At 42.8% G+C, this 13032-nt stretch overlaps 1 protein-coding gene across 1 annotated transcript in view; it reads right to left on the bottom strand.

Moving 5' to 3' along the window:
* The window catches only part of LOC144784742 (serum paraoxonase/arylesterase 2-like), a 499971-nt gene extending 493156 nt beyond the window's left edge, over positions 1-6815 (bottom strand). Inside the window, exon 1 of the mRNA XM_078663730.1 lies at positions 6636-6815. Coding sequence (XP_078519856.1) covers positions 6636-6709 — 74 coding nt within the window. The 5' untranslated portion in view covers positions 6710-6815. The remainder of the gene's footprint in view (positions 1-6635) is intronic.
* Between the last annotated feature and the right edge of the window lie 6217 nt (positions 6816-13032).

Here is a 13032-nt window from a genome sequence, read left to right as displayed (position 1 = left end):
ACCTCCTTGAGACCCTCGCGGGTATGTAGTGCACTTTACAAATCATTGATTGATTGAGAAATATGTTTTACTGCTGTTTGGAACGCCAGCCTGTTGCGCCTGATCAGATTGTGCTTTGCGTTTGATTTTAGAGATCAAAGAAGGTACATACTTTGGTGTGTGTGTGGGGGGGGGGGGGGGGAGAGAGCTACATGGGGGCGAGTTGGGTAGGCTGACACATTTCCACAGAATAAAACCTGCTTATTCACCTTTTTTAGGTTCTGCAAAGGCTCAAACATGGCCCAGCAATACAACTTGACGTTAAAGATATTTGTTTTCATTTAGACCATTCCTTTTCTGATTTCGTTAACTTCAATTATCATTCGCATATAAATGTGCAACTGTGAACACATTTAGAAGTGCATTTTCTTATTTTTTGCTGTTTTAAGTGTGAAAGGGGAAACAATATCTTACAAATTGTTCTGCCAGTGAGGTCTGCATAAAACCGGCAATACAGCAAACCTATGTGATGGATGTAACACCTCTAAATGGTTGAATTTTGAGCTGCAGGATATAGACTGAGGCTTTGATCTGTTTTACAGAGTTTGAATATTTTGGGAGAGTGTTAGAGTTGTTGGTGTGAGGAGTGATAGGACAGGTACCCTGGGAAGCAGAAGACAAGAGATACCAGGGTGCAGCTGGTGCATAGGCACCGGGTCCAGGGCAAGAAGGAGCCACAGGACCCTGATTACTGCAGCATTTCACAGTTTAAATAGGGGACCCATTTTCTTCATTGCACTAGGACCTGTAAAACACTGGCAGATAAAGACTCTTCGAAGTGAGGCTTTTAAAGTTTTTTTTTCTTGGAGATTAATATTACAGGCAAACACTGTAATTTCTTCCTCAACTATTGGAGGTCTTGTGATGTGGGAACACAGTGCACCTTTTTAAGACTTCAGTGGGATCGGCAGACTGGTGTTGTAGGATCACTTGGACCCTAATGGAGACAGATCATTCCCAGTGGTGTAACATAAAATGATGAGGCCCCCATGCACAATGTGAAGAGGGACCCTGGACCCTCTGATATCTCACAGAGATTAATTTGATTAGTGATGAATAGGGTCTCCTGAAGGGTCGGGGGCTCATCAGTACCACATGGGCTACAGGGGCCTGCATTACACCCTTGATCATTCCATTGAAAACTATAATCAAAGTAGACATATGCAGAACATAGGTGCTCTGGGACACCACACTCACAATTTAAATTCAAAAATGAAAATTGGAGTTTATCAATGCAAAGTTTGACACACCGTGATAAGTAGAATAGACCAATTCTAATCAGCGCCTTTGGACTTTCATTGGTGGAAATGCACAGATGATTAATGGAGTATCGGTGGTTACCATTCGTAGGTAATTGTACGTTTAGGGTGATTGTTCAAGTCTCAAAGAAGGAGTGTAGCTCCTACTTAGGGGCATAGGGTTTGATCTCTTGCAGTAAGTGGCAACCAACTCTTGTGAAAGAGGCAAACACCCTCAAGGTGATGTAGGCTGACCTGTGAGCCGGGTGCAGGCCTGGTGCTTGTGGTGATGATTTCAATGGCATCTTGAATCTCATAGGATAGGAGTTCTTCTGAGCTAGGCCATGGTTAATGTGTAGATTTCTGTTATGTTAACCTACTCTTGCTCTTTTTACTCAGTAGTCTGAGATGGTAAAAATGTGGTTTTAACATTTCCACATAATATTGTGTCCTCGAACTCCCGTGCAAAGGACACGAGGATTGTAACCCTGACAGTTGAAGATTTGAGTCACAATTCCAGAAGTTCTCTCTAGGCCCCATTCCGTTTAGAAATCTTTCTCCCATTGAAATATGAAGAAATCAGAAGCCATTGACTGTGTATGGTGACAACTTCCCTCCTTGTAACCAGACATTGCTTCCAATCCTACACTTTAAACTCACAAATCATGGCTATTTGTTGTTTGTCTCATTCCTTTGATAGAAGCAAACTAAGACTACAACACACAAACTGCTTACATCCCTTTACCACTACCCACCCCTAAAGCTATTCTTACCCCCTAATAAACATACTTAATTGACTTATAATTATCATGTGTGGTAAAGACATATGCATGATAAAAGCATGTGTAGTAAAGGATTCACTGTAAAAGCTTTGCTTTGTAAAGACAGTGTTGTAGATGCGTTTTCCCAAGAAACATGAGCCGTTTTTGTGATTAAAGCTACCTTCCCTAAGCTGCCAGCTACAACATCACAATAATGAATATAGGTATCAGACTACAGTCTGCAATTGAGTACTTACTGCACATATAACCCACCTGAAAGGAATACCTTACCACAGAGTGTATTATATTGTTTGACACTTGGGAAAAGTAGCTAGCTGGGTGCTCGCCTAATCTGGGGGATTATACAGAGAAGTACCAGAACTATTGTTATCGAGACCAAGTTGTTCATCACTCATCTGTTGTAGCTAGGTGGATCCTAATAGGACGTTCCCAATCCAATATTTTACATTTTATGCATTCCATCTCTCACGCCTTTCTGCTATTATGCATCAAGTTAATTGTTACCAAGTCAGTTTCACAGGTCAGTGGTGACTAAATTGACTAGTCTCACTTTTTTCTTAAAATTCTGGGACTTGTAGTGTTAGTTGTATACTAGATTAAATAAGACTACAGGTCCCATAATTCTAATTGAACAACAAAAACTTGACTGGCCTTGCTAACATGATCCTGTAAAGAATGTCTATGGGTACATATGACTGGGTGGGTAACCTGGTGCTCTTTAAGGTCCTCATCTACTATTTACTGTGCTTTGAAAGTTGATACAATTGAATATGTAATGAAAAATGTGCTGTAAAAATCACCATTTTGGTCTATCTTTTTCCAAATTTGTGGGGAGGGGGGGAGAACACCCCCGGACCCACCTAGTAGCAGTCGGGCTCACTCGCTGCGCTCGGCGCCGGGTGGGGGCTGCTCTGGCAAAATTTGCCAGGGCTGGTTTCAGTTTCCAGTCCAGCCCTGATACTTGGAAAACCCTTCACATCTCTCAGAGTAAATTGTTGTGTACACTAAAGCTGAGCTCTGCATCAGCTCAGTTAGATACACTGTTTACACATACGAGGGCAAGAGCTGCCAACTTAGGTATAAGTATAAAGAGAACAGTGAAAGGCGCTAGAAGAAAGTAGCAAAATGAATTACATTTTCAGCTACATTCAATGGTATAACCAAAGAGAAAGTTGCATTGTTTTTTTATTTATTAATTACTTTTGAACAGGATCTGCACATCTCTAGATGTTTCATTTTCACAGTAACAATTCATGAACACCCAGCACCTGACTTCATCTTGACTTGCACAAAGTTGCGGTGTATATTACCGCCATCTTTGCACAAAATGTGCGTTTTATTTTTTGCTAGTGGATAAAAAAATACCGACATGTCTCTGCAACCTGGATGGGGTTTTATGTAAACTGAGTGTTTAGAACAGAAGGGCCGTTTCCATGAAGGTGTACAGACAAAAGAATTTTACATTATCAGTTTTTTCTGGCCTGGTCTCAACTGCAGACCTCTATCACATTGTTGCTCCGCTGCCTTCTGGTTGTGAACACATGCTGACATTTATTTTACACCTTAAAATGCAAATTGATAAAAAGAGTGTATGACTTTTTTTTCAAAACATAGTTTATTGATCGATCACACGAAAATCGCAGAACCCTGTACCCCAGAGGTATCTGCCAGTCATGGGTGCATATATATAACAATGCAATCCATCAGGATTTTAATATGTAATATCATTGCAAATAATGAACCCACCTCCCTCCCCCACTGCCCAACTACCCCCAACTCCCATCCCGCCCGGATCCCTCCCCCCTGCAAAAAGGGTGTATGACTTTTAGAAATTTTTTGCATATTTGTACAAAGTTTTACCAACTGTAACTTTGTACAAATATAGTCCGGTTTTTCCCACCTGCTCTGTAGCATTTGCCAGTATGTTTCTGTAAGGAGAGAGCAGAGAAGCTTCACGTGGAGTAATCATTTACAGCTCCAGCTCGTCTGGTTTGCACAGCAGGGCAAGGGGTGAAACAAAGGGGACTCTTGGCATATTTACGAGCATGTACTGTAAAACATGCCTTGCAGGAGACGAGGATGGGCACACACTTGAATGATCAATGGCCCATTATGCGGCCTGAAAAAGTGATAATACGATCTGGCTTCAAAATTCGAATAATGCAAAAACGACTTCTGCCGCAGAAGGATGTATGACACAATCATGCATGCTTTTACTGTGCATGACATTACAACGCCGGCAATACATCGATCGTGTTACCACGCATTTCATTACCACGCAAGTCGGTGCAACGACTTGTCTGAGGGAAGTGCTGGACTTTGGAATAGTATATATTGGTATTCTAACTTCAGTCTGTGCAATTGTAGGGAAGGTGTTGGATTAAAAATCCAACAGCACGTTCCCTAATGCAAGTTGTTGTAACGACTTGTGTGGTAATGCAACGCGTGGTAATGGAACATGTTTGTTGTATTGCCCGCGTTGTAATGGTACTGCGTAGGGAAGGCTGTTTCCCACTGCAGAATCCCAGTGGCCCTGGGTAAAGTGATAGCTTTAACAGTTGCTGCCTAGCTCCAAGCAGGAGTTCCCATAACATAGGCACAGAGAAGTGGGAGATCTCTGCACCTGGTCGTCACCAAACATCCTGAAGCTGTAATCAGTCGCAGACAAAAAGACAGGCCTGGCCTAGAAGCTTCTTCACCTCGACCCATGTAAACAACAGTCCCACCATCACACTTACCATTCAAATGACAGTGTTCAGGGAGATATAATCAGCAGCCCCTTGCTAACAATGTATTCATGGAACTACTAAGGGTAGTCATGTCTCCATTCTCCTCATTTTACAGTCTGGGTAGTCACCCTCCAGCCACAAGAATGCAGGCAATAGCCTTCTACTATCTGGAAAGGCTATCCTCAAACCCATCTAGTGTCATGCGAAACCAGGGGCACCTAAACTGGATCTTACTTTGCTTTTAGAATTAAGACCATGAACCAAACTTTCAGGATGGGCATCAGAAGACGTGCTCCAATATTTCAAGAATTTTCCTTTCCATGGTTGTATCCTTTACCTGCATATTTTCCCAGAATGCTACGATCATGCGTTTTACTGCTTCCTTCGAGCGCAGCCTAAAGGTCTCAATATATGCATTGAACCATTGCTTTATGCTTTCATCTCCTGAGCAGATCATCAGTCCTTGCTGAAGCAGTGGTCCAGCGGTAACCTAGTGGTGGACAGTCTGTGAGCTTGCCTGTTGTGCTTATCGCAGAACCTAATATAGCGCTGTCTAACATGCAAATAATGCCTTTTTCTTATGCAGGTTTGAATCCTCAGATTGCATGCTATCTCGGAAAGACCCCTCCATACTCCCAAAACCCTGCTTGAAAAACTGACCTTGATCTAAAACTTTTGATGGCTGCCTCTCCTTTTCCTTTCAAATAACCCTCTCCTTACCTTCCATGCTCTGCATGCCTCCTCCCTCGGAGCACAGCCTACTCTAAGGTGGGGAGGAGCTGTGGCCTTATGGCTACAAACAGCACATCTAGTTAAGGCACGTGTAGGTTTGCCCTAATGTCTGTTATTGTATTTCTTCTGAAAATAGTCAACACCTCATTTCAAACCTCGAAACTTCTCCTATGCAAATCCCACACCTGCAACCTACCATTCTCTAGTTAATTTTTTTATTCCCATGAGCATGAACTGACATACACTTCCCCAAAGATTTCGCCTAATTCCTAATAATGTCATCCACCACACATAAGTACATGTATGGAATGGTTTCCTTGTGTTGTCTAGAGTAACCCCAATAAAAAATAACCACAAGATTAACCACCAACCTTGGCCTACAGAGCAGAGTGACACCCACAGTAAAGTGTTTCAACGCATCTTCAGGGGTACAAAGCGCTACATTAATGCAATTAAAATACAAAAGAAGAATTCTGCTTGGGAGCGAGAATGTTTGAACGTGCGGTGTAACACTCAGCGAAGGGTTTATGCGTCCCTACCCGGTTGTATAAAATCATCTTTGCTGAGAAGTACTTCATATTTTCAAAATTTAGAGATGTAGTAGGGCGTGGTCCAGGAACAAACCCAATGGTTCAAAGTTTGCAGTGGAAAATACAACGTTATTCACAGCGCAACCCTTTGCACTCCTAACACGTGACACAGGCGAAGTCAGCTACAATCCACCACTATCTTTAATGAGTTAATGTTTCATTTATCGTAGTTTTTGTATGATAGCATAAGCTTGGTTCATCCTGTTTACTACTTTTCTTGTCTGTAATGTCATGGCAAGTTCTTGATTAATTTATGGGGGTCTTAATGCATTTGGAGTAAGCATATTCTTGCATCCGCATTCTGTAGACATTAATTTTTTTCTGTTGATTTGCACGTTTTTATGAAAAAACCATGCCGTCTCAAACGGAACGCAGCAATGCTACCTTGGTATCACTTTGCCAGGTAAAAGACTGCTATTGTGCGCTGTTCATACGAGACATTTAATTAATATCAGATGTCCACGGTATGTTAGACGTCGCTTTCCGCTTTCAATAACTCATAGCGCCGAGAAGCCCTCCTCTTACCTGATGCGAATGATCCTTTCCACAAACAAGGCAGCCAGTATTCCAACGATAGCGAGCACGAGCAGCTTCCCCATGACGGCACGCAGCAGCTCCTCTGTCTCCAAGAGCGGCGATAACAAACATTAACTAGAGAGAGAGGTACAGCGCGAGGTGTGTCCCAGGAGCCGAGAGCAGGTGGGCAGGGCTCGCTCTCTAATTACCCAGTGCGTAATTTTGCTTAAAGGGCCCGTCCCCAGCCGTGCGTGCGTCTTATCCAGGGCTGCAGAAGCGTTTTTTTTTTGGCATTTCATTTCTTTATTACATTTTTTGCCATATTAATCGATCAGTAAACAAATATCTGCATAGAAACATAAAATGCCAAAGATACAATATGAAGCATAAGCAAAAGTAATACAAACAAGCATTTACAATGCAACGGTTTCGCCTTTAATAACAATATAGTTATTATGGACCACACCAAAGTGGCATCCAATGAGCATTGAGCAGACTACAGGAATATAGTGCAGCAAATTCTCTTACCATCAACCCGGACAAGACACAAATACTTGTAGTCGGTCGCTGTAAAAATAAACGAGACCTATTGGCTATGCCAATGCTTGTTTTTATTGGGCTGACGAGTATTATAAACTCAGGTCGAAAAACATAATGAGAAAGAACAGCAGTGGAGTCTGGAATGTTGTCCCTTCTGAAACTTACTCTAAAACAGAAAATGCTAAGAAATCACATAAAGTATTTCAGAGTTGTCTAAATCATTTCTGAATGATTATTAGAGCAAACACAGGGATAATTGCAATGTAACACACATTCTTTTTAACGTTTAACCACCCTTGTTCCAGAATTGTAAAACGTAAACAAGTGGACACTAGACTATTTTTTTCTAAAATAGGAGACAAACCTAGAAGATCCCGGTTTGTATTTTCTAGGATTTAATACTGAATCTAAGTGTGATTTGACTATAAATGCAGCACAGCCTCGTTGTGGTAATCTTTTCTGAATATATTTGTTTTATTATATACTAAACCAATCGCCTGTATTTTAGTTCGCTAGAGGGACCACGATTTAACTGCAAAGTAAACGTTTTCAGCAGTGTAGCATACCGTGGTTTAAGGGGCATGTTTTTTTTAGCCAATAATTTAGTAAATCCTTAACCATTCATTAAAGTTTCTCTTAAAGTTTCTCGGACCGCTGGTGGCAATTTATGTATTTTGTGCCCTGAGTTCTTTTGTAATGGGCATTTTACGTGATTCGTGAACTGATGTTTTTGGACCGCTTTGCTGAGCGCTCTCACCCAGGCGGTGCTAATCCCAGTGTAATAAAACCATCAACTGACAGCCATCACAATGCTAATTACTGCCAGTCTGAATTATTTTCTGGAAGCTCAGAAGGATCGTGATGGCGAGTTATCATTATAATTGCAAGTTATTATTTGTCATACTTTCAAAAATCTCAGGTAATGAACTTGCATTTGGCTGGTGTTCAAGCAAGCGTGTCGTAGAATACAATCAACAACAACCACACACACAGGAAGACCTTACACACACACACAGATATACATGCACATACACAAACAAATATTGTGTCTCTCTCGCACACACACGCAAGCACCCAGGAATACCTTACACACACACACACAGATATACATGCACATACACAAACAAATATTGTGTCTCTCTCACACACACACGCAAGCACCCAGGAATACCTTACACACACACAGATATACATGCACATACACAAACAAATATTCGGTCTCTCTCACACACACACACGCACGCACCCACACACAAGCATTCAAACACACAGATTCATCCACACCCATGTACACGGGCAGCACTGCTGTGAAATCACGGGTCTCTCGTTCAGAGTACACAAGCCCTTCCGAGAAGATGTCTGGATGTCAAGTTTGGTGTGCTCCATTTCCTTAAATGAATAATCCCATGAGTCCTGGTTTCATTTCATACAAATCGGCCACTAAATGGGTGTACATTTGTGTCTCCGTTTTACCTCAAACAGTAATGCTTTGATTTGAACTATTTGTGCAAGAGGCGGGGGGTGGGAGGGGGGGTGCTGAAGTCACACGAAAGAACGGTTCGGCTTGGGCTCCAGCTTCCAGGAGGACCTCGAGCTGAACCACAGCCAAGCATCTGGCTCGAACCTGTGTGAAATTGCCAGAGGCTGGTCCAGTTCTACTTTGTACCCCTGAGGGTGCGGTATGCAGTTCAACCTGGCCCATGCATTAGGGAACCCGCCCATTTGAATTTAGTAGAGTTCTAAAGTCCCAATGGCAGGTGTGCAATTTATCACCTGAATGCCATTGAGAGTCTTCGACCTCTTCCGGTAGACCTCGGGAGCAAATGAGTAGGGGGCCAAACCTAGTTTGCCTCCTGAATGTTCTCCATTTCACGCATCCCTTGGGTGACGTATTGAATCCGTACTTGTTCATTAATGCAACATGCCACAGGCCAAACTGGAATGCCATGCTTTGCATAAGGTATCCACCTATGCAAGGCGTGTTATGTCCAATGTTTGAATGCACTAACGCTCTTCACTCTATCAGCTTGCATTCCTTGACTTTTATGAGACTGGGTAGAATGTGTTTGGTCAAAGTTGACACTGGCATCAACATTAGTTCCCTCACGGTTATACATGCATTGGTGATTTACAAAATGCTATTTTACCTTCCAGAACGGGCAGTGGGATTCTGTGTGATTGTCACAATCACTCCCATCTGGGAGGGCCAGGCAGCATTCCTGTAGCCAGACGTCTCTCACAACCCAAATATGGCGTTGTGCATACATACATATTGTTTATTGCACAGATGCAAGCCGTCATATTTAAATTGAACTCACATACCACAATAGATATAACGGGTGCAGTCCCCTAGAGCCCCACATTTGCCCATGGGTGGCTGTTCAGAGATCAGTCCGTGTACGGAAGCTGGCAGCCTACTCTTGAATGTTGAATGATGGCAGTCAGTCCCTGCGCGAGACTAAGACAGGCAGGCAGGGCCTCGTTCCTGAAAGACCCGCAATGTATGACATTGTCCGCTACCAGGAAGCGTCACCTCCTGCACGTGCAAGGGTGGCGGGAGAAATGAGACAGTACAATGATTAATGCACTGCTCCTTCCTCGGTAAAGAACCAGGTTCAAGTCCGTCTTGGAGGACAAATTAAATATGATGGGTGGCCTCGGTAGAGTTCTTAGAAACCAGTTCACACACCCCGGGTCAGAGTGGGCCTCACGCGCTGATGCGCCGCAGCCTGTGTTTATAACAGCGACTTAAGATCAGAGCGGGTTTACTCCAGTGCATCCACGGCTTTAGGGAGGAAAATGGCAAATATTGATTTTTTATTTCCAGATCAACCGCTCGCTGGCATTTTAGTCAGCCTCACGCGGTGCTGCTCAGCTGCAGCTCCGCGTCCCATTACGGTGCACTTTGAAGGCAGGGAAAAGAACCTATCGAAGAAGATGTGGAGGAATGTTGATGTTGGATCCGGCGCATTGCATCGCTCTGTGTTATCTTGGCATGCAGGCTGTGGCACGCATCAATGGAGTTGTAAATGAGCCCCTGGCACTGTTGAACTATCTTTTGTCCGGCGGACGCGCGCATTCCCAGGCGCGTGCTCGCCGCAGGGTTCCATTGTACAGTCACACACGCTTACCTGTGCACCTGCTGTACAGAGGTGGGCTCCTGGGCTCACGCTGGCTGTGGACTCGGAGTGTTGCACTTGTCTGCTGGACTGTGCATGTTTTACTGGATAGGCCAACACAGCCATCTAGAGGACTGAACAGTGCTTGCCACTCAGAAAATAAAGCAACATTACTTTTACAGTATTTTTACTTATTTGCAAATTGGACACAAATTGTGCTGACTCCCTTGGGGTTTGCCTTTTGATTTAGCACCGGCTGCAAGCTGGCAGTAAACCAAAGCACATGACGGACACGGGAACAGACAGAAACATCGCCTGCACGTGTTACTCTCTCCTTCTGGGGGGAAAACGCCGAGGCCTTCATTACGCCTTAACATACAATCAGACACGGTCAGAAACTCCTTATCAGGAATACGAGTTGTGCCACATATAAAAACACCTTTGGGTTTTACACGGAGACTTGTCGCCAGTGAAGGCGCGGTGGGATACCTCTGCAGAAAAGTGTCCGGAATTTAGGAAAAGCCTGAAGGAATTGTTGAACTAGCACCGATACTCTGGCAATTTGCCATTCGATATGTGTAAACCCACAATACTGCATACGGTAATTACCATACCGGAAGTTTTGGAAATTCCTGCCTGCTATTGTATTACTTCATCAGTTTGCACACACAGCTTTTAATGACGATTGTTACATATTAGCATAATTTCCAGCGCACTGTGCCACTGCGCAAACTCATCCATCGCTTTGTGTAAATCGCAAAAACGTTCACATTACCATTTCTACGGTTTGGACATACAAAATCCAAAACAGGTTTACAAATACCAAAAATTGCGAAATTGACTAAATCTGTTAAGTTTGTGAAGGCACATTTTAAAAATCTTGGCCTCCCATGCGTAACTTTAAAGCAGCCACGGCTGCACTATAAACAAGTCAGGTCCCGGGCCGTGCTGTGATTGGCTGCCAGCCCGGGACACCCCGTGACGTCAGCCAATCACAGCGCGGCCCGGAAAATGACGTCACTGGGGTGTCCCGGGCCTGCAGCCAATCACAGCGCGGCCCGGGACAAAGGGGCGGGGCTTAAAAAAAGACCCAGAAACGCCCCCGAATCGCGTTTTCTCTGGAAAACGTGATTGACGGCCAATCTCTTCCAATGGCTAGCCTCCATTTATGGAGCTAGCCAATGGAAGAAGGGGCGGATTCAAGTCCCCATAATGTAAACAATAGCTTTCGCCTGGGCGTAGCCCTGTTTCGCAGCGCTACGGCCAGGTCGAAACCTAAAAAAAAGAGCAGTCGCAAATTATCCAATAAACTTGACAGTATTTTCAAACATAATGGGACTTGAATATATTTAGGATTCTGCTGAAACGTCGATTAGCACACATCGAAGAAACAGCAAGTTAACTGTAGTTGAATTAATCTTATTGCTACCAATCTGCATACAAAGTATTAACAAGCATTCCAATTATGTTTTCTCATCTGGAAAAAATGATCGATTTATGCAACCTGTCAAGCCTCTATCATTTATGTGGTGGCTATGTCACTAGTACCCTGAAGCCATTTATGGTAGAAATTAAGCATCTACAAACGAATATCAAATCAATTTCTTATCATGCTCATAACATATTTAAACTTCAATGCCCTTCACCCAACCCGAGATCTGTCAACTATTGGCAAATATGCCAACATATGTCAGAGTTCCTTACTGAGAACTAAGGAAGTTCACAAGGCTGTTTTTGCTGTGGCAAGGCGCATAGACCAAAATAAAAAAAGTGAATAAAAAAAAACTCACAGCATACATTGCACAGAGAATACCATATTCAGAGAACTGCTCCTTAAAGGATGTATCCACTAGGCACCATCAGTCATGAAGTTGCACAGCTTTAAGAAGCGGTTGACAAAAACTAGAAGCTCTAAGTACAAAATGAGAATTGCCAAATAAATCCCACAAATCATCAATGCTTAGGAATATGACATTTCTTAAGGGGTGTGCTGCAATCCCCAAATATTTTAGGACATCTGTCAGACCATGTTCTCGGTCATTCTAGAAGCATACAAACACTCAAAGATATCCTCACCATGCACTCCTTCCACTACACACCCCCCTCGGTCCCTTAGAAAATATCTTAACCAAACAAAATGCGATTCTTCAGTGGATAATTATTCAAGTTTTGCACTGTAAATAATATCACCACTGATAAAATGTTCATGTTCAAAATTCAACAAAAATCTTCTGGATAACCTCTAAGAGTTTATAGAGGTATATTTCACAAAGCATGGCAAAAGACAATTTCAAGCTTGTTGTTAACAAGGTGATGAACGGCATTAGGCACCAAGCTGTACTCTTTTCTTAGATACCAGTTGGAGGGATGCAGTATTAGTGTTCTTGTCTTGACCAACTAATAACATTCAGTGCAATGTAACATTTTTAACTGTCCACATACCAATATTATCCAATCCTAGACCACAAACATAATTTAGTAGGTTTACTTGTGTCTTTACAGTAGGATTACTGGTGAGTAATATTTGTAGCATGGGCAAAAGTACATTTCAAAATGCAACAATGGATGACTATACAACAATGAACATAAAGTTAGATAGCATAGCTGGTTCAGAAATCTTCCAAACCTGTCAAATTCTTGCTATGTTTCACCAATACTACAAACTAGTTAAGATTAGCAAACACATTTCGGTTATTCAAATGAGACTAAATAAGGCGTATAGCATTACTTGCTCATTTTGCTCTCCA

Source organism: Lissotriton helveticus, chromosome 10 (genome assembly GCF_964261635.1).
Source record: "Lissotriton helveticus chromosome 10, aLisHel1.1, whole genome shotgun sequence".
NCBI lineage: Eukaryota > Metazoa > Chordata > Amphibia > Caudata > Salamandridae > Lissotriton > Lissotriton helveticus.
The sequence above is the reverse complement of the archived record's forward strand: the minus strand, read 5'-3'. Positions and strand labels throughout refer to the sequence as shown.